Genomic DNA, 22843 nt, shown 5'->3' on the forward strand with positions numbered 1-22843 from the left:
CTTGTGTAGGGGAATGAACACTGGCCTTCTAGCCTTCATACAGCAGCTACCATCCTCCATTCTCAGGAGCATTGTCATTTCCCTATTTAATGTATGGAATTCAGGACAGTATGTATTATAATGACTGAGAATCTATACGTGTATGTACATACATATATGTATGTATATATATATATGTGTGTGATTTTATATATATGTATGTATATACAAATACACTCACTCTACGAATGTCGAAGGCCATATAATCTTGTACCAGATAGATCAGTCAAAATTCATACCTAGTCTATAAGTGCAGAGAGTGATCATAGAAGCTATTCCCATGTCATGGCCAACAGCAGTGCAGTACGGTGGATAGCACCCTGGGCATGGAGTCAAGAAGACCAAGGCTCAAATCCCATCCCCTATCCTTACTAACTGGGCAACTCCAGACAAGTCACTTAGTTTCTATGTGTGTCAGGCAACACTCCAAGATCTATCTACTGGTATAAATAGGTTATGACATGCAATAGAGAATGGAGTTCCCATGCTGGGATTCTTCCATGCTAATGCACAAGAATCAGTGACCAAGAGCTATAGCTGGGCAGGCTTCAAAGGTGGAAGCCTTCTTGGTTCAAAAGAGTACAGAAAGTAGAAGGATCAGGTGTGTTCTGTTTGATCCCAGAAACCCAGAACAATGGATGGACAGAAGGAAGGCAATTTAGGCTTGATGTCAGCAGAAGCTTTCTAAGAACCAGAGCTGTCCAAATGGACCAGGAGACCTTGAAAGGTGGTGGGTGCCCCCTCCTTAGAGGGCTTCAAGAAGAGGCCAGACAATCACTTGATCAATTATGTTAAATTCCATCTGTGTATCAGTTGGATTAGGTGGCCACTGAGGTCCCTTCCAATTCTCCAGTTCTGTGATTCTGGAACAACATAACCAGAAAGCTCTCATTCTGGGAAGGGTCTGAAGCCTCATATGAATAAGACAACATCAGTAACTGGGATATGGGTTATGAAGCTGAAGGTCCAGAGACAGAAAACCGTGGAGAGTGAAAACAAGGTCCAAACCAGCATTCACCAAGTAGAAGGTGAAGAGACAGATGGCAAGGATTTAGTAAAAGGGAAGACAGTAGGAGCAAAGAGTTGTCTCAATTTGCTACACTCAACGTCCTGCAGATAACATGTATGTTTTAAGAGCAGCAAAGTATCTTTCACCTTCCTCTGGGTCCAATCCACCAGAATAGCTCCTCCTGACAGCCCTCTCATTTGTTTCTTGGCAACATCTGCCTCCAAGCAGCAGACATGACCCTGACTTTCCACTGATGTTGTCTCTATAAAAGACAAGTAAATCCCCAAGCCTGAAGAGATAACTCAAATTTAAAGCCCTCTTTTTTTTCCTCCTCCTTTTCCAAGGAGGAATAGATTCACTTTACTTTAGTGGCACCACTCAGTTCTAATTCTTTACCAGTATGGGCCTTGGAATCCTGTCCTTAATCCTCTGCCCAAATAGGGATAAAATGAAGCAACATTCTTCTGTCCATCACCACAAATTGCATATTACCAATTCAGTGAGTGTTTTCCTTCTGCTAAAGAGATGCTTTATGCAGTAGACATGTGAGGACTCCCCAGTTTATGGCAGGGGATATAAGCATCTGCAGGGCATGGGAGAAAGACAATACAATCTAAGATTTTCTGTAATAGCTTTTGTGAGTCTGCATATGGACTGGTTCTTTGACAAGGAAGTTAGTCTAGTGTCTCGGGAAAAGAGAAAGAAGCCTAAGAGGCAGTGAAAGTTAGTGAACTGAGGAGGCAGACTATAAAATGGCATCAAATGCTCTGACCAATGGCTTTGGGGAACTTGAAGTATTTGCCTTCAGGACTCCTCTCATGGTAGAGCAAAATCAGGAGCAACAGGAAAAAAAAAAGGCTTTGCTCCAATCTCCAACCAACACAGGTAAAAAACACAGTATTTAAACTGAGAATCTCTTTACCTCTCTTGGTTCTTAGTTTCCTTATCTACAAAATGAAAGGGATGAATTATATCAAGGGTTCTTAACCCTTTTTGTGTCTTGGACCTCTTTGGCCATCTGGTGAAGCCTATGGGCCCTTTCTAGAGTAACATTTTTAAACAATTGAAGGAAATGTCCAATTTCAGTTACAGGTGAGCGAAAATACAGATAGAACTTTTTTTCTCATCTAAATTCAGGGGCCCCTTGAATTCTATCCACAGATCCCTTGGGGACTCATGGATTCCACATTAAGAACCACTGAACTAGATGATTTCCAAGGTCCCTTCTAATTCTAGAATTTTATTATATTCTAAAGGAAGAATCACAGAATCTCAAAATTGGGAGGGGGTAGTAGGAGCAATAACGTAACCCTCTACTCTTGCAGGTTAGGCTAGTTTTTCCTTAAACGGTACAGAAACATAACTAGAGACTTGGTTAGGTCAGAAGATCATCAATATCACTTCCATGAGGGTATCCTCAGTGGCTATTCTTAATGAATAGCCTCCTACTATGGCTAAATGTATCTTCCTTAGTTAACTGTCAGATAACTTCCTAGTGCTTCATTTTGTCCAAATATCCAGCCTAAACTACTGGGGGACTGGTCAGAGTCAGGTCGAGCCCAAAACAATTGACCTAGGCTTGCAGCACTGGAGCCTATGAGCTCATGGAGTAGACAGTCCACCAGAAGATCAGCCCAAATGGACCTTTATGCTTCTCATAGTGCTGTTTCGTGATGCATCTAGAAATGGTGGTTCCTTGCTGTGAGCCACTACCGATAACTAGGAGAGAAGGGCAAACTGCCCGTGGCCATTTAGAAAGTAAGAAGAAGTAAACAACACATGACTATGCTTTACGTCCTTCGGAAATGTTTATTGTTGTTCAGTCATTTCAGACTCTTTATGATTCCATTTAGGGTTTTCTTGGCAAAGATCCTGGAGTTATTTGCCATTTCCTTCTCTAACTCATTTTACTGATGAGGAAACAGAGTTAGGTGACTTACCTAGGGTCACACAGTTAGTAAATTTCCAAGGCCAAATTTGAATTCAGGAAAATGAGTCTTCCTGACTCCAGGCCCAGCATTCTATCCACTATGCCACCTAGGCATGCCTGTACATACCCGCTTTGTTCCTGGGAATGAAATGTTAAGGGCATAATAAAGAAAATAAATGGAGGGAATTTTTGTGAGATTTAAGATTCCATGGTACAACTCTTCCCTATGGAGGGCTTAAAGGACCAAGGAGTGGCATTGTTTGGGAGAGACCTTGCTTTATGGCAACAAGAGGAAGATTAAAGAGTCTAACCAGCCCCTAAAGAAGAAGGGAGCAGTCCCTTAGGGGCCTCTCATGGGGCATAGATTTTTTTATTCTACCCCCACCCCATAGAGCTCTCCGGAAATGGGGAGATTCTGGATGGTGGGGCAGAGAACACTAAGAGGGTGGCAGTACAGGGCAATTGTCCCTGACCTGTGATGATGCAAAAAGTATCATTGTCTTTGCTGCGGCCCTGTTATAGTTGGTACTGCTCCTGTTTCTGATCACCTTTTTTTTTTCCATTAAGACCTACTATGAATTGCAAAGTCTTGGTGTCACCTTCCACACACACCTGAGACTGAGTCCTTCCTAGGAATATGCCAGATTTAATCACTCTTTCAGAAAGCTATTACATTGTTTCTATTTGTTCTATTTTATCTTTCTCCTTTAGTGCTACCTATAAAGCATGTCTTTAATACCGGACATCAAAGTTGCCCAGGAACAGACCTAATGTCATCTAAGTATTAGGACTTCTAGAAAATATTAATGACCTTACCACCAAGGGGTGGACTATAGTGAAAGTAATACCACCTTAATCTCTTCCCCATGCGAGTTGGACTAGTTTTTCCCTAAAAGATTTTGGGACATTCCTCAAGACTTTACTGGCTGATGGGACTAAGAGCCAGTGGTGAGAGCCGATTTCACTTCTTCTTCACCTTACTACAAATCAAAAGGACTTGGAGGGGTAGATCATCAAACAGGTTTGGCCGGTGGATTATGATCACAATGCAGACAAGAAAGCTTAACTCAGCTGAATCAACTAGAGGTGTCTTCAGTGTTTACCACTGTTGAACAGCCTGTTACTAAATCATTTTGTTAACTGTTGAATAACTTAGGAGTATCCAGTTTTGTTCTAATACTAAAGCTAAACTATCAGACTGAGTCTCAGCCCAAAACAGGGGAGGATCTCAGAGACCTTCCAGTCCAACCCATACTTGGATAAAAATCCTCCCCTTAACATTTCCCAAACCTCTTTAGCCTAGATCCTGAATGATGTGTTTCTTGCCTACATGATCACTTTCTGCTAACCCAGAATTGTGACAAAACATGCCAATTTCTCACAATTTGTGAGTATGGTTATTTAAATTGCCCCAGGCTGCTTTCCCAGATATCCAGTAGAGAGAAATAGTCAGGGGAAGCCATGGACTCCCCTAGATTTACCACATTCAGAAAGAAGAAAAAAAAACTCTAATCCTAGACACACATGGGTAGGTGATGTGGATATGGAGGAATCTGAATGTCCGGGATGACCTCACTTACTCTGCCTGAACCTAGGCACAGACAGGGTAGGATGGGTGTCACAGATCCAACTATGTCACTCCCCTAAAGTCTTCAATGGCTCATTTGAACCTGTAGATTAAACTACAAAACCCCCAGTTTGGCATTTAAATCCCTCTATGATATAGTTCCCATATATCTCTACCTTCTTATTCCATGTGAGTCTCTTTCACACACTCTCAGTTTTAGTCCAACTCCCATGGTCTCTGTATTCTTGTATCTGACATTCTACGATGAACCTCTGTGACTTAGCACAAATAGTCCTCTGTGTCTAGAATCCACTCCCTCCATACTGCCCTCTCTTAGAATCCCACCTTCTTGCAAAGTGCAGCTATGTGCTACCTCTGCTGGCAGCCCTTCCCAATCCCCACTGTTGTTAATGCTCCCTCCCTCTTAAAATTACTTCATGTAATTTATATTTACTTCTCTGTATGTTGTGTCCTCTAAATTAGGTCTACTGGTTGAAGCTGAGGATTGTCTGGATGAGTTCCTACATTTGGCTGCAAAGGCCTCTCAGAATGAGTATTTATGTTGTAACTCAGTGTATGTACTAGGGAAGAGGGAAAAGAACAAACCAATTTCCTAGAATTAGGTGTACCAAAGAGCTGTATCGAAGGATATGCCCTACAGCCAACCAACTCCTCAGGACAGCTAGAGAAGGGAGGAAGATACTGCGATTATCCAAATCACTGGCCAGATTGGGGTGATGGGCTAGCAGGTCCAAAGGTACCTTTACAGCATTCCCTTTTTGTACGGGAAAAGTCCCATCTCTGATATGTTAGAGATGGACCCTCCTTTTCAGATGGTCTACTATCGTGGTTTGTGGGGAGCAAGGTATTATCTGCTACCCCCATTTCCAGTTGTAGGGTTAGGGATCTTTGAGCACAGTAGTTGATTGAGGGGTGAGACGTGTATAAAACTGGACTGTTTCCCAGTTACCCACAGTAGAATAATACGGGTGATAGCAAGGATCGTAGGTGCTAGAGAGCTGTTTGGGCCCACCATATCTATGAAGTTTGGGGAAATGGCTCCTTCAGGACTGAGATCAAATTCCACCTCTGCAGAAATCAGACCCAGTCTCCTCCAACTATTCATGCCTTCCCTTTTAGACCACCTTCCATCTCTCTGTATAACCTGCTTATTTGCATACTGACTCCCCCGTTTGGATGTGAGCTCTTGAGGACAGGGATGGCAGGTGGGGGGGTGGTGCTTTTCTTTGTGTCCCTGGTGCTTAACACACAGCCTAGCAAAAAGTAAGCATTTTAAAGGTGCTCGCTGACCGACTGATTTACATCCCCCAGAGTGAGAAAGAATAAATTCTAAGACATAAATATACCCTTGTATTGTACAAAGTATCATAGAAACCACAGACCAGACACTCTGAAATTGATTGTGGCTGTCACAATTTAAATACCTCCCAGAAGAGCAAACAGTAAGCTCCATGTGGGCAGGTGCTGTTTCACTTTTGTCTTGTGTGTGCCAAAACCTTTCTCCATGCCTGACTTGCCACAGGAACTTGCTGAATTGAAATGAATTCTCAGACTTCCCAGGCTTCATGACTCCTCGGTCAGCAGTTCCCGATGCCACAATTGCCTGGGGGCCTGATCACTATTTCTACAGAGTAAGTGCCATGATACTTCCTGGCTCCCAGTGAACCTACCAGACTTATGGGCAAGGTCCCAGATCAGAGGCACACTAACAGTCACAGGGATGGCACACATACACATACACACAGGAAAAGGGGGGAAGGGTGACCAAGATATGTGTAGGGGTATGTGTAGGGGTGGGAAAACAAGTAAATGCATTGCTTGAGGGTAGATTAAAATCTGTGGCCTGCAGGTTTACATGTTGAGCATATTCAGGTAGCTATACGGCGTGTTTCTGCAGGCACGCGTGTTATGTTAGTAGGTCTATTCAGTAGGCAGAGATATGGTCAAAAGCAGCAGAAAGTGAACAGGTGCCCAAAACATGGCACCCAGCCAACAGACCTGCAGGGTGGAGGCTCCATGCAAGGTTAATAATGGAGAGCCAGAAGTGAGAGAGGTACCGGTGATCACAAGCAAATCATAAACCACAAATCCATAAAGAAAGACGACTTCCTGTAATACAATTAGCAGGAAATCTAAGCCTTTTATAGTCAACATTCTTCCCCACTCTCCAAGGTTGATTATGTTATACATAACAGGCCCTTAATAAAAGGTTGTTGGATTGACTGAGGGGCAGGGATCATCCCCATTTTCCATAAGAAATCTAAAGGACAGAGAGACTAAGTGTTTTGTCCACAGTCACACAGGAATTCTATGTTTCACATGCGATCCTATTTTTACGTGCTAGAAATACAGAAATGCACATAGTTTTATTTTTGTTTTGCTTCTTAGTATTTAAGAATTTTAAAAATTCAATATTAAAAAAGTCATAAAGGAAGATGAGAACTGACCTAACTTAACTAGGGCCCTAGGACTATACTTTCCTGTCTTGCTAAAATGAGCTCTGTCTCTGAGGGCCACTAGAAAAAAAAATGAGTATTCCCAGCCAACCATACATGCTCTTCCTCTCCATCCAACCTATATTATGGTCACTAGCATCTCTAGAAATTTCTTGGTCCTCACTCCATATTTGTTACCAGCCTCTGCCATTGGTGGTCCTGAACACTTTTCTTTGGGATAATCTTTGCTTTAATAATTTGCTTTGTGACCAATAAATTATAGGAACCTTAGACAATATAAATGCTATTTTATAAGCATTAAGGTTATCTTTTTCAGTGGACTACAGTGTAATGTGGAGCAGGATCCTTCTTATGTGACCTCAGAGTTACTTCTAATATAAACAACCCTCCAAACAGACCCAAGCTATGATAGGGATAGAATCTCTCTCACTTTTTGGCCCCTTTCCTCCACCCTTAAGCCCTACCCCTAAGGCAAACCAGAATTGGATTTTCCCATCTCTACTTATTGTTGTTGACCTTGTGGCCAACCTTCTTCCCCAAAGAGGCTACTGTGGCCTCTATTTCCACTACTGGATCCACAGCCATCCCTGATTCTGCCTCTTCTTCTTCTGTCGCGGGTGATAACCACATCTTTGGATTAATCCCTAATCTTCTCCTTGTTAGGAGAATTTCAGTGAAATCCAGATCACGGGGCAAAATCCTAAAGGTTTTGTAGTTGAAGAAGGAGATAAGCCCTAAAGAAGAAAAAGTCGGTGTAAGGTTCAGGTGGTGGGTTGCATTCAGTATTAGTTACAGGTGAAATACTATTTTGTTGTCGTGAAATTTTGTTCATTGTTTGGAATTGTGTGCCCAATCTGTAGGATCTAAAGGTGAAATATTGATAATGCTCTCTGCCTTTCTGTTAGTGAATTAGCAAGTGTGACCACTTCTGTGCTTTCTCTAAGGGAAGGAAAGTATCTCAGAAAATGCTCACAGCTACCCACTAATCTACAAAGCCAGGAGATCGTTCATCCTCACCAGCTTCTCTCTCACTGAGGATGAGTGCCCAGCTCTCTTCTGTGATGTCACTGACCCCAATAAAAGGTAAAGCATCCCAGAGAACAGGACTCACCAAGCACTGGACTTCTACACCAAAAAAAAACACAGGGACCCACACACAAAACTCACCCACAAGATAAGATACTGAGCAAGACCCAATCCAACCAAAGGCATGGAAGCACCTCTGCTCCCTCAGCACCATCTTAACCTAATTCACCCCAGTGATGCTGCAATTATTCAGCTCTCCAGAAGCAATGTGGCTGGTTTTGAAAACCACCTTCACCAGCAGAATTTGGGGCCTGCTTTTGATTTTGTTGTTCAATCATTTTCAGTCACGTCTAATTCTTTATGAACCCATTTGGGGTTTCCTTGGCGCAGAGAGTGGAGAGGTTTGCCATTTCTTTCTGCAGCTCATTGTACAGATGAGAAAACTGAAGCAAACGGGGTTAAGTGACTTGCCCAGGGTCACACAGCTAGTGTCAGAGGCCAGATGTGAACTCAGGAAGATGAGTCTTCATGACTCCAGGCTCAGTGCACTATCCACTGTGCCACCTAGCTAGTTGTCCAGGATACAGCAGCAGTGATGAAAGTAATGTTTGCTTGATATGTGAAGGATGTTTAAGAATAACTGCTATCTTTTAGTATAACAAGAGTTGTGAAGAGTATAGATGCTTGCTGCCTATGCACAAGCAGAGCTTTTTATCATAGAAACCATTGCACTGGCAGAATTCATAGGAAGCAAAAAGGGAGGCAGTGGGGTACCAGGGAAAGGATGCTGGATTTGCAGTCAAGGACCTGCCAGCAATCTTAGTTCTGTGGCTCAACCACCCACATGGACCTTGGACGAGCCACTAAAACTCTGTTTCCTCTTACATAAACAAAGTGGTCAGCTAAGATGGCCTTTGAAGTCTCTTCTCAACTGGAATTTATAACTGTTTTTGGTAAAGGATCATTCGCTAACATGGAAATTGTTTATGATACAAAGGACTTGTGAATCACAGGATTTTTTTCCCTGGGCAACAGGAAGACCCAGAGTAGGACCATCCCTGAGGACAGTGGATTTAGAGCTAGGCATCTAGTCCAACCCCCTTCATCTTTGAGATGAGGAAACTGAGGCCCAGAAGGCCACACAGGTGCCAGTGGTCGAGCTGGGATTCCCTGCCTCTAAATGAAGTATTCTCCCATGCTGCCACTGGTCTCTGGTTCTATTGTCCCCTCGCCAGAAGGGTTTCCCTCTCCTCTCCCTCTGCCACGCTACGGTACAGGTCTAACTCACCAGCCACTACGTAGAAGAAGCCACCCCACCAGTTGAAGTGGAAGATCCACAGGTAGGAGGACCCCATGTTGTAGCGAGTATGCTTTTTGACTTGCATCAGAAAAAGCACAAGGCAGATGAACAGGCTGACTCCTAGAAGCAAGAGCAGAGAGGATCACCCTTTGGAACTCCCATCCTGCCACCTCTCACACCTTCCTCCTGTCCCCACCCCATACTGTCTGTGTCCCATGCTGGGGGCTAGCTGTATAGGAAAAGGTGCAGCAGAAAACAGTGAGACTGGACTTGGAGAGAATCAGGTCTGGGTTCCAGGACCAGCTCTCTGCAACTGACTAACTGTATGACCTTGGGTAAGTCAGCTATCCTTTGGGGACCTCACTTCCCAGGCTCTAAAGTAAGGGCAGCAATACCTGCTCTACTTATCTCATGGTCTGTCTCTTATAAAAGAGCTTTGTCAACCGAAAATACTTTACAAATGGAAGGGATTCTTCTTATAGGGGCAGGACAAGTCTCTGGTCTAAGGAAGCTTAATAATAAGTCCTCTGGCATCACAGAACTATGGAATGTAAGGGCTGGGAGGGACCATAGAGACTAGTCCAACTTCCTCCCTTTACAAGTGAGGAAACTGAGGCTCAGAGGAGCTAGGTGATTTGCTCAGGTAATTTACAGCGTAGCTGAGACTACAGCATAGACATCCTGGCTCTTCGCCCAGCGCTTTTTCTCCTATGTTGTTATTCTCCAGGGAAACTTCCTTGCCTTCACTATCACCAGCAAACTGCCAGAAGTTTGAAATTTCACCATTAGAACTTCATTCTTTTGGAATGAACATTGCCCTCTTCAGGCTCCTATTCTGCCATTCCGATGCCTCCCTGCTCCACACCAGGGCTAGATAGCCCTTCGGTATGAATGAATTTGTTAGAGGGATTGGGGCCTAGAAAGGCCAGTTGTGAAACAGAGGCGGGTGGAAAGAAGGGACTAGGTTCTGGGGAGAGCATCAGAGGTGAACTCTAAGGACTTCAAAGCTTTGCCAGAGGTTTAGTGTGCTACCATGAGTCTGTACCTGAAGTCAAAGAGAGGATGGCTACTCCCCGATCCAAGTGAGTACTGGGCTCTTTCCTGTGCCGGCAGGAGTTGATGACCCAGGCAAGGATAATGAAGGCAGTAAAGGCAGAGAGGAGAAAGAAGAATCTGGAAATCTGGAGGTAATCTAAAGGATGAAGCAGAAAGTAAGAGGCCAGGCTGGGGACTGGGGACAAGGGACAAGGGACAGGAGACAGCCCCCATTTCCACACCAAGGACAGTCAGGGACTAGGGAAGAGCAGGGCAAAGGACAGAGGCAGGACCAGCTACGGGCCAGAGTAGGTGGCCCTCCTCCTTCCGGAACATCAGGAACATCAGCAAAGTTCCCCAGCATTCTCCCAAATGCTCATTAATGCCTAAAAATGGAGAACAGTGCCATCCTTTCATTCACAATGCAAGAAAAGGATAAAAGCATGAATACCTCTGAGATGGGAAGCAGACTCACTGTTGTAGATGCATATGGCATATGAGTGTGACAATAAAGTAAGGAGACAAGGAGACTGGCATTTCAGTGAACCTGACAGAATAAGCTTGGCCCTCGACAAGAACTGACCTTGGCTGGCACCAGCTGGGCACAACACGGTCCAATTAAGCTGCCGTGGTTGAAATATGTGGGAAACTAACTCTGTATTTGGGAATTGCCTTCAGAGCCTATGACACTTTTTGATATCTCTCAGAGTCACAAATATTCAAAACATGGATTTAATTTTTGGAAATGTCTCTAAGTTAGTAAGGACCAACTTTGGTGATTAAGGTAATCAAGCTGGGTAATTTCATTTTTGGTCTAAAAACCGTTTCAGAGAAACTTCACTGTGAGCTAGAAACATTATCATAGTGAAGAAGTCAATCTCTAGACCACCTTATTGCGAGCCATAGAAACCGATTCAACACACGGAAGTTCTAGGGATAGGAAAATGAAAAACAATGCAATCCTTGCCCTGCCCTCAAGTATCATATAATCTAGTTGGGAGCAGAGGGTGGGAGGAATGCAGTGGGGAATAAGACATACAAATAATACAGATCAGAATGACACAAGTGCCTAGGAGGAGTTAAGGAAAGTGAAATCTCTTTTGTCACTTAAGGATATTTTGTCACCTGAGAAGGGAGGGATCACTGCTAGCAGGGGGATCAGAGCAAGTTTCATGGAGAAAATGACATCTGAGTTTGATGAAGCCAAGATGTAAGAATAGGAAGAAAAAGTATATCCTGGCTCCCCCCACAGCTGTTCCAACAACAATCTAAGAAGGACGCCAGACCGAGGAGTGATTGGGAAATCAAAGGAAAAACTACGCTGGATCATCTTAATAGTTTAAGTTCATAAATTCCCCCACAGGTAAGTGACTAGGGCAGAAACTAGAACAGTCTGGGGAATGGAGCCAGGCTAAGACTCAGTGCCCAGAGCTCTGAGCTAGGTCAGCAGTGGAGAAACAGCAGAGTCTCTAGGACCCAGGCCAACAGCAGGAAATGGGGCAGGGGGTGGTGAGGGTGTCCCCCAAAGAGGCTTACAGAAAGGACTCAGCACCCGAAGCCTCCCTGGCATGGGAGAGGGAGGGACAAAAGAAAAGAGATGTTAGACTTGGTCCCCTGCCAAAGAGTGACAAGGAGGAATCACCCAGAGGGGCCTGGATTACGGGCTCAGCCTACAAGGCTCCCAGTTACACGAACAAGGGTGTCTGGTGCAAACTGCTAGAACAATAAGTAATACCAGGAACGCCCAAGACACAACCCTGAAGAGGAAAATAATTCTTCTAGGAGGGAGAAAAAATAAGTTTGGTCACTGAAAAACTAAAATTTCATTCTGAAAAGTGGCACCTAAATTGGGCCTTAACAGAAGGAAGGCCTGAGGATGACGTGCAGAGAGCCATAGAGGTGGAAGAAGCCAGGGAATGGTGAGAAGGCCAGCTCAGCTACAACAGAGCAGGTGAAATGGATTAATGTAGTCAAGACACTGAATGTTAGACTCAATAGGCAAGGGGAAAGTAGGAGAGATTTCTAAGCACAGAAATTATGTAATCAAGCATTAGAGAGATCACTTTGGCAAAGATGTGAAAGACAGATTATAAAGGGGAGAGACTAGGAGCAGGGGAACCAGTCTGGAGACTGGCACAATAATTCACCCGAGAGACAGGGGTCTAAACAAGGGAGGAGGGGTTGGCAGTGGGAGTGGAAAGAGAGAAATCTAAGAGGAATTATGAAGGCAGAACTGACAGAGCTTAGCAACAAAGATATAGGAATGGTGGGAGAGAGGGGTGGTGTCTAGCACTTTGAACCTAAGCCCTGAGAACAATGGAGATCCCATCAATAGAAATAGAGTACTGAAAAGAAGGAGTTGGTTTTAAAAGAAAAATTAGTTTAGTTTGGGATGTAATGAATTTGAGATCATGGGATTAGAGCTGGAAGAGATTTTGGAGACCTCCATTGAGTCCAGTTCCCACTTTTACATGTAAGGAAACTGAGTGAGGTGCGTGAAGTTTAAATGACTTGCCCAGGGTCACAGAGTTAATGAGGGTCTAAGGCAGGATTTGCACATGTCATCCTGACTCCAAACCTAGCACTCTACCCACTGTGTCATCTTGCTTTCTAGGAAATGAAGGGGATGTCCACGTGAAGATGAACCGTAAGCATGTGTGAAAGGACTAGAGCTCAGGAGAAATATTGGGGCTTAAGAAAAAGATTTTGGAGTCTCAGCAGAGAGGTGATAACTGAATCTGGGCAAGCAGATGAGAATACCCAGGGATCAAGTATAGGGAGAAAAAATGACAGAGGACAGTTCATAAGAAGGTAACCAGCTTGGCAAAGAACTGGAAACTAAGATGGTACCATCAATTGGAGAATGGCTGAACAAACCGAAGGGCTGATGGGAAATAGGCAGAACTCCTTAAGGAGAGGATGTGAAGACTACTCCAAAGCAGCCTGGATCAGAACCCCAGAAGATACAGCTAAAGGTTCAGGTATGTGCCAGAGCCAGCTCAAACTGGCTCCAGGAAGCTATCATGAAATTTTCAATGTGAGCATTTGCACCTGAGAAATAAGCAAATCCTATAAAATCATGGCCTAATTTACGGTTCTGTTGATATTATAGACTTAGGAAAGTATTAATAATGCATATTACACTTAAAAGTGTGTCATGACTACATTTTTTTTCAGAGAACCAGTTGTTGAATATTTACCAACACACCCCTGGACCTCTCCCTACCATCCTGTAGTCAAAGGACCTGAACTCAAATCCTTACTATGACACTAACTAACCACTCCAGGTTACCCCCATTGTTGCCTTTACATCAATAGGGGACGCCTGCTGACTTCTTGACTGCCCTGGGACATTACAAACTGCTCTGTGTAACCTCATGGGCACTCTGCCCCCTTTCTTAACCCATCTCACCCCCACAGCCTGGCGAAGGTCAGGTACACAAGGGGAAGTGGAAGGAATCTTCCTGATCCCAGACCCAGTACATTATCCACTACCACCTAGCTTAACTAAATTGAGATCCATGTGCAAAGTCTGGGCAGAGTCTGGGTAGAGTTTAGCATCAGATATGCTAACATCATCTATGATCAAAGAACCTTCAGCTTTGAAAGTGTTCCTTACACAGGCAGAAACACATTGCAACACATTCCTGCTGTAAAAAACTGGAAACGAATGGAGTACCCGTCAATTGCGGAATGGCTGAATTGACTGTGGCCTGTGAACATAATGGGATGTTAGTGCCTTACAAGAAATCACAAATATGAGGAATTGAAAGAAACATGGGAAGACTTAAATGAGTGGATATAGAGCGAAGCAAACATGACTAGAGAACGACACACACACCAAATCACTACAATAATGTAGATGATAATAGCACTGATAAAAAGCTGAAGGCTGAATAACTATAAGGACCAATATTGACCCTAGAAAAAAGACGAGGGACTACCTCCCTCCTTTTGTTAGACAGGTGGGGAACTATGGATGTGAAATGCTGCATACACTGTCAAACATAGTCACTATGTCCCTTGGTTTTTCTTTGTGATAAGGGAGAGCTTATTAAGGGGGTAGGTATGTTCAAAAATGACTGTTGTAAAAGGAAAAAGCATCAAAGAAGGTTTTCTTGAAAAGTATGTCCCTGCTATGATTATACCTCCCCAACTTCAACAAACCAATCTCCTTACTCTACAACTCAGATCTTTTACTAAGAACAAGGGATAAGAGATGGAGGCAGAGAAAATTAGGCCCTAATTACCTAAAAGGCAGCAGGGCATATTCTACCAGAGGGACAGAAGGGACATACAGGCAGAGTATGCAGATTTAGAGCTTGGAAGGATCCGCAGAAGTCATCAAGCCCACCCTCCCTCTAATTTTACAAATCAGGAAACTGAGACCCAGAAAGGCCTTGCCTGCCCCAAAACACAGTCAGGATTTGAACCCAGGTCTTCCTGCCATATCATCAATTGCTCCACTCACTGCACCATGCTGCTTTCCAAGATAAATTTAGCCAATTTAAGAAGAAAAATGCTGAACACTGGGGAGAAGGGACAGGGCAGGGAAACCTTAGAAGGAGCAACGAGTACAGTAAAGGAACGTGGAGGCCTGGTGTTGTAGGGAATTGATCGGGGGTGTTGGGTGAGGGGTCCAGAGACCCTGGGAAAACTCACAGGGTGGACTGGGTATGTGGCTCCAGCAGAGATGGTGTTCACACAAGGTCCAGAGTCCCGCATGGAGCTCAAGGCCATTCTTTGCCAAGAGGAACTGCACCCAGGGCATCGGGGAGATGCAAAGGAGCAGGACCAAAGTGAACCCACACAACCCAGTACAGAACGATCGGATATAGAGGTGGGTCTGCTTCAGGAGATGCTGCTGTTGCCATGGGGACAATGAAGCAATCCAGTGTTTTTGGGTAGGTAGAACCGGCTGTGGAAGTGAACATCATTGAGAATGATTCACCCCTCCATTCAAATAAAATGAATCCCCACACCCACCCATAAAGACACAACTCCTAAATCCCACAGAACTAGGGACCCTCTCAGAAACTTCTCAGACTCCAGGGTCCCAAGGCCTCCTGTGAAGGTTTGTCTCTTATGGACCTCTACTCACCCCCTTAGAGAAAAAAAAAAATCTTCAGAGTGACCCAACCTCTAACAGCCCCTGCCTAATTTCAACTCCCCAAAGAGTCTTCTCACCCTCTGGTAGGAGCGATCTCCTTTAATCTTCTCAGTTCGAGGGGTGTGGAAGGTCAGGACCGTGGGTCCCAATGGCCTTTCTGTGGCTGGCTGAGGGCCTTCCATCACCTCTCCTAACTGACACGGAACTTGTCTGGGGGCAGAGCTGAGGGCATGGGAGAAGGTTCTCTATTCCCTCTCCAGGAACCCACACGCTGAGGATGCTGCCACCTTTTACTAAGCTTGTAGGACTCAGGTGTACAATCCTTTCTCTCTAACCCTCAGTCCACGTTCACACATTTACCATGCAAAGGTTACTATCTACTACCAGTGGTAGTCCATAAAGCTCGATCCTCCTTGTCTCCCCAGTCATTTTATAAAGGCTTCCTTAATTCTAGGATTTCTTCTTATCTCTTGCCTCAGATGACAGAGAATTTTTTTAAAAGCCAGTGGTACAGCGAGAGATTATTAATAAAATTCATAAAAAGCTCTGAACCTACTTTGAAGCCTTCCAAATGAGATGTTTGTAGAATACTAAGCACAGTGCCCAGCACATAGTATGTGCTTAAAAAAGAAAATGCTTGTTCCCTTCCCCCTCCACCTTAGTTTCAAGGCTGACTTGCTGGTGGTCCACTCTGATCTCAAGCCAACTTTGACTTCTTCCTGTGGCTCCTTTGACTCTTATTCTCTCAGTCCACCAGAATTACCTAAGCACAGGCTCTGCTCTTAGAAGGGATTTCAGAGGTCATGGAGTCCAACTTATAACTTAACAAGAATCTCTCCCACAGTTTACCTAAAAGGGCTTTGCCTGCAGACCTCCAATGCCTCAAGGCAGCTGATGCCACTTCTGGACGCCAGTGATTAGAATCTGTGTCTATACCCCAATCTCCATGATTGGGTCCTCAGTTGCTCCTAGCGTACTTCTCTGATGCCAAAGGCCCACTCTTCAGGATCACTGCCTAGCTTCCTATATCAAGCGGTCAACAAGGATTTATTAAGCCCCTATGACATACCAGGCGCTGTGTTAGGCACCAGGAATACAAATATAAAGAACGGAAAAATATCTACTTTCAAGGAACCTACACTAGGGGAAACAATATGTACATACGTAAGTATAGACAAAATAAATACATAAGGAATAAATACAAAATAAACAGAAGTTAGATGGGGAGGAGGACATTAGCATTTGGGAACATTAGGAAAGATTTCATAGAGGAAGCGGTACTTGGGCTATATCTTCAGGAAAAATGAAGCAGAAATTAGGAAGGAGTAGCTTCTAAGCATAGGCAACTGCCAGCACAAAGGCATGAAGACAGGACACGGAGGAGCAGAGAAAAGGTCTGTCTGATCAACAAGTATAGGAAGGGGGGCAGCTAGGTGGTGCAGTGAGTAGAACACCGGCCCTGGAGTCAGGAGGACCTGAGTGCAAATCCGGCCTCAGACACTTGACATACTTACTAGCTGTGTGACCTTGGGCAAGTCACTTAACCCCAACTGCCCTACCTTCCCCATTCAAAAAAAAAAGTATAGGAAGGGAAATAAGGTATAAATGAAGAGGGTTTGGGGTGAGGGGTGCTCAACACCCCAAAGTACCGACACGCCGGGTCCTGCCGAAAGAATTCGACTCAAGCTTTCTCAGCCAAGGGAAAAGACAAAGTTTATTAAGAGCTAGCCAAACAGGCCTGCCCCAAGAGATCCCACCCCTTGCGATACCTGTAACAAAAGCAGGCCAGATCAATCTGAGCTAGATTGGATCTGACCACCTCCATGGAGGCAAGATGGAGATTATGTACACAAAGATTGTGGGAGGGATTGAGGGGTGGTCTGGGGTGACCAGAGGAGGGGTTTAGGGAGGGACTTGAGGAGGAGTCTAATGAGGAGTCTAAGGGACTGGGATGAGGTCAGACTCCAGGATGGGAAATAGCTGAAGGCTACATGGAAATGACAGACAATAAAGGGCTAGGGTAACAGAGCTAGGGTATAGATATTTTGATCAGGAATAAGGACGGGAAACAGGATTAAAGGTGGGAAACAGCTGGACAATAGAGGGCTGGACAAGGTAGGCATTTGGGCCTAAAGGTTATAGCCTCAGGCCAAGGCCAGGTCGAGTGGGAAGATTCAAGGAGAGTTCAAGGGTTCAAGGGGCTCCCAGAGACTGTGCCCTCATCACAATGTGTTATACCAGAAGCGAGTGAGACACGCCACAGAGTATAAGTTTTGAATGGAGAAGTTTATTAGCCGGCGGTCATTCGGGGAAAATTCCCAAAGCAAATGACCACGTTTAAAGGGAGAGGGTAGTTTATATAGACAATACAGGGTTCAGTGCTTAATTATCTCTTAAAGTTTACATATGTTACTTTGCAGACTCAGCAAGCCTGTGTTAATTTCACTTTTATGACCATGATACGTTAGAGGAACCTCCTGAATAGATTGTAAATACAACATATCAGATAGCTGACAAAGTGTCAATTGGAATTACAACCCAGGATCTCTGTCCAGTTTGCCATACATCCCACAACATGACTCATGAGATAAGAGCTAGGAACAGTCACATAATTCAAAAGAATATCTGGGGCTGAGGCTTTCATCCTGCAAGGCCATAGGCAGACTGAGGGATGCTCCAGCTGGCTTTGTTGAGACGAGAGATAGAGTTGTCTCTCAGCCCACTCAGTTAGTTAAAGGAAGATCGTTAGGCTTTCCTGGTAATTAGCTTACATTCCTTGGAAATGTCTTAGGGGCCCAAGACACTCGCCAAACGCAGGACTGGGGTTTGCAGTTAGTGGCTGGGGGCAGGGTTTTTCTAGCAATAGCTGGCTACCATCACAATGAGGCTGGAAAGATAGGTTGGCACAAAGTCGTGAAGAGCTTTAAAAACCCGAAATGTCCATTTCTATTTTATTCTAGAGGCAATAGGGAGTAACTAGAGTTTATTGAGTAGAGGAGTGACAGGGTAAGATTCTTCCTTAATGAAAATCGTTTTGTTCACTTTGTGGAAAATGGATTTGAGCGGAGAGAGACTTGAGGCAGTAAGACAAATCAGAACACTTGGGTACATGGGGTGTTTAGGAGGGACTCTGGTATGAGCACTTGCTGAGCCCTTTGCAGGGCTGCTCATCTACCTTTGGTGACCACCCAATTCACCCAACTGTCACCCGTGGCTCCAAGATACGGTAGCACACAGTGACCTCACCCCAGTAAACCATCTTTGCAGACAGTTAAACCAGGCTGAGGGTAACTGACAGTCCTCAGACCTGACAGTGAGTTGGGGGATGTCAACCCCCAGCATGCGAAAACTCCCTGGCAGAATGGGCAGATGAGAGCACGGACAGGCACCAAAGATGCCAAGATCATGCGCTGCATCCTAGGTCATCGGCAGTAGTCTTGACTTTTGTCCTGCTGAAGAGGGTATAGTCTCTGGGAACCCCCTTGAATCTGGAGTACAGTCTCTGGGAACCCCCTTGAATTCTCCTTGAATCTTCCCACTAGATCTGGCTTCACCCTAGGCCATCAGCCTTTCCTTATCACTAGGTCCAAATCCCTACCTGTCCTAGCCCAGCTGCTTCCCACCCTTAATCCTAGGAAAATCCCATTCTCTTGTTTCCTGGAGTCTTGACCTCTAGTCACCCCAGTCCCATCAACATCCTCCTTAGACTCCTCCTCAAGACCCTCCCTAAACCCCTCCTCTAGTCACTCCAGACTACTCGAACACCCCTCAATCCCTCCCACAATCTTTCTGTATATAAGTTTCATCTTGCCTCCACGAAGGCTCTCAGATTCAATCTAGCTCAGATCCATCCTGCTTGTGAAAACAAGCATCACAAATGGTAAGATTTCTTAAGGCAACCCATCATGGCAAATCCTTAATAAACTCTGTCCTTTTCCTTGGCTAAGAAGGCTTGAGTCGAATTCATTTGGCAGGACCCAGCATGTCGGTGTTTGGGGGTCTTGAGCACCCCTAGGAACCTGTGGTTCCCTACCATCATCATTTTTCTTTAGCCTCATCACTGCCACTTGATTTCAATGAGTCAAGAAGAGAGTGAGGCTGACAACTTTGTGTAACTGTGTTTCACTTAAATCCAATTTATGCACAAGTTAAGACATCACCCATGATGTCATGGGTTTCTTCAAAAACAAAGGACAAATAACAACATTCTAAGTAAGAGGAGATCAGGGCCTGAACTAAGGTGGTGGCTATGTGAGAAAAGAGAAGGGATCAGATGCAAGAAACACTGTGGATGTCAGAAATAGAAAAATTTAGCAACTGATTGGATATGCGCAAAGGAGAGTAAGGAGTCAATTCTGGCATTCTGGTTATAAACCTAAGAGACTGGAGGGGAAATAGGGAAGTTTGGAAGAGGAATAGGTTTTAGAGGGGAAAAAATGAGTTCTGACACTGAGTTTAAGATGTCTTCAGGAGATCCAGTTTGAAATGTCCACCAGGTAGTTGGCAATGAAAGGCTAAAGCTCAGATGAGATGATGGGGCTGGATATGTAGATAGGTGCATCATCTGCAGAGAGATGCTCATTAAACCCATGAAAGCTGATCAAATCAGCAGATCAGATAAAGAAAGAAAAGAAGAGGGCTCTGGACAGAGCCCTGAGGAGTACCCATCATTAGAAGGCATGAAACCAAATGCTTGCCTACTTGAACATACATCACTGTCAATCATTTGTCCTACTCATGTGTCTTTTCTCTAGGTCCTGGATATCCCTTTTCCTTGCCTACCCAGCTGAGTCCCAGCCATTACTGTTTTCTCCTACACAAACACCATTTAAAACATTTTCTTGCTAAGTCATTGGCATCCTCAAAAACAAAGATAATTTGGAAATGCTTTCTTTTAGTGTGGCATTTTCACATCTGCTAGCCAGTGACCAAAATAGATTTAAACAATAGTGCAAATGGAGCACTAGCAAAGGTTCTCGGCAATGTGCTGAGTTCATCTGAGGCAAATTAATTTTAAATGTTTATAAAGACTTATCATTAAGAATTATTTCAAGTGTCACTTTCTGTGGCTCGTTAATTTTGTAACCTGGGACAAATCACCTTATTCTGTTTCAACATCTGTAAAATAAGTGACCCCGATTACTTTACAAGATTATTATGAGGACGAGTAAGACAATAGATGCAAAATCATTCAGTAAGTTATAAAGATATAAAAAGTATTAGTAATAGCAGTCATATTCAACTAGTCTTATTCTAGTGTTCCATTGTCAACAGGAAATCACAACTTCATGAAGCATATGTAAAAAAACTGAGTTTATTACAAGACAAATGAACATGCATGTGGAACTGCAAAGAGTTCACAATCCAAAAAGAAGTTTGTGTATTTATGGGATTGCAACAAATAAGGGAGGAAAGACAATAATCCCTTCATAATGGGAGTGGCAGGGCAGGAGAAAAAGGGACTAATTCCCTCCCAAAGGGGAGGAGAAATCATGAATAAAATGGCAAAAGCAACATTCTTTTCCCTTGGGAACTGCTAGATTATGAAGATATGATGGTCTGCTTATCTACAAGGATCCCAGCTACACAGTTTATCAGTCTAGTGCAGACTGACATTGACTGATGCCTGTCTTGACTCCCTAGGATACATGGGATGCAAACACCACATTATATGTCAGCTCAAAGTGGACTTTGTCCTTGACACATTCAGGACCCCTTGAATACTCTGGGTCCAGTGTCTCTGGAAAATATGCAACTCAAGAACACAAGTGCAGTGGATCCCTTAATACCATCGTGGCATAGGGATGACCCTAGGCTCTCGAAGGCTATGCCCTCCAGCAGATAAAACCAAATTGAAAAGGCTATGGGGTACAAGCCCAATGATGGACCATGTTCCCATAGTCTGAGACTCATCCTACCTGTTTAGGGAGGTTTGGTGTCCATTGCTACTCTCCAGAATCTTTTCCTCTCCCTAGCAGCCTTTGCACCCTGGGGACGCCTGTACCCCTGAGGCTCTTTTCTCTGATTGCTAAGTCTCTGGTCAGGATCATGACTTCATAAGGTATCCAGGCCATCCACATTCACTCTTCTCCTAGCTCCACTCCTTCACTCACTGGACTTTTTATCTTCTCCCACCTTCCAGCCCCCTTTTTATGTGTTGTCTTCCTTGCTAGGATTTAAAATCCTTGAATGTAGAGACTGTCTTTTTTGCTTCTAATTGTATTCCAAGCATTTACCAGGATATCTGACACATAGTATGTGCTTACCGCAACTAGATGGCACAATGGATAGAGTACTCGACTGGAGTCAGGAAGACCTGAGTTCAAACCCAGCCTCAGACACGTATTATCTGTGTGACCCTGGGCAAGTCACCTGACCCTGTTTGCCTCAGTTTCCTCATCTGTAAAATGAGCTGGAGAAGGAAAGGGGCAAACCATTCCAGTATCTTTGCTAAGAAAACTCCAAATGAGGTCATGAAGAGGCAGACGTGACTAAAACAACTGAACAGAAACAACAAAATACACTCAATATTTTTTTTTAATATCTCTTTCTCTACTATGTGTCAGGCACCATGCTAGGAGCTAGGGACACAAAAACAAATGTGGGAAAATCTAGGTCCCTGAGGAACTTACATCTACATTTTACAACCAGATAATGAATTCTTTTTTGGCTACAACAACCCAAGGGCTGGAGAAGATGAGATACACCTCAGCAGAAGATCCAAAATAACATCACTATGCTAGAGTCAAGTTTCGATGTGTCCAGCTGTGGCACACACACACCTTTTTTTTTTTTTACTTTGATTACTGGACATTTTATTGACTTTCCCAGCATAATTCTATTTTTTTTTCCAGAAGGGTTGGGCCAATTCAACAGCTACACCGACAGTGTATTAATGTGTTAAGACCCAAAGCTAACGGCACCCGATGGTCACCCATAGAAGGTAGGACGGGCGGGCTCCACGTGCTCTAAGACCCCGCAGCTGCCTCCCGGGGGTCCCCCACGCCTCACCTCCGCCTCCTGACTTCTGTGGAGACTCAGCCCAAATCCCACCTTCTTTAGGAGGCCTTTCCGGATCCGTGGAGAGGCAGAGTTACTGCTCTTCTGTTCTGCTCCCTAGGTCCAAAAGCCTTTTCTCCCCCAGCTCCAAACTGACGAGAGCCTCCCACCTGCCTTCCATCAGCGAAGCTTCTGATCACAAGGTAACCGGGTGAGGACACGCCCCCTCCTCCAGTCCCAGACTGGGCGGGGAAGGGGCGGGGCCTCCCGAGGCGCGCATGCGCATTCGACCAGACGTCGTCCAATCCCGTGGCGAAGCCCGAAGGGGTAGCCGCCTGACCTCGGAGTTCA

General features: G+C 44.5%; 1 protein-coding gene across 2 annotated transcripts; it reads right to left on the bottom strand.

The window, feature by feature from the left end:
• Positions 1–7520: 7520 nt before the first annotated feature.
• On the bottom strand, positions 7521–22584 carry LOC118829180 (transmembrane protein 202-like). Of its 2 annotated transcripts, XM_036736149.1 has the most exons (5): positions 15571–15675; positions 15046–15301; positions 10394–10540; positions 9337–9468; positions 7521–7756 (listed from the first exon to the last, which is right to left on the bottom strand). In XM_036736149.1, the coding sequence occupies exons 1-5, from the start codon at positions 15673–15675 to the stop codon at positions 7521–7523; spliced, it is 876 nt and encodes a 291-aa protein (XP_036592044.1). The 2 variants fall into 2 exon arrangements, 1 of the variants encoding a protein (XP_036592044.1); XR_005008989.1 differs by lacking the exons at positions 7521–7756; positions 9337–9468; positions 15046–15301; positions 15571–15675 and adding an exon at positions 22505–22584 and having other exon boundaries at positions 10457–10540.
• Positions 22585–22843: the final 259 nt, after the last annotated feature.

Source organism: Trichosurus vulpecula, chromosome 8, assembly GCF_011100635.1.
Source record: "Trichosurus vulpecula isolate mTriVul1 chromosome 8, mTriVul1.pri, whole genome shotgun sequence".
NCBI lineage: Eukaryota > Metazoa > Chordata > Mammalia > Diprotodontia > Phalangeridae > Trichosurus > Trichosurus vulpecula.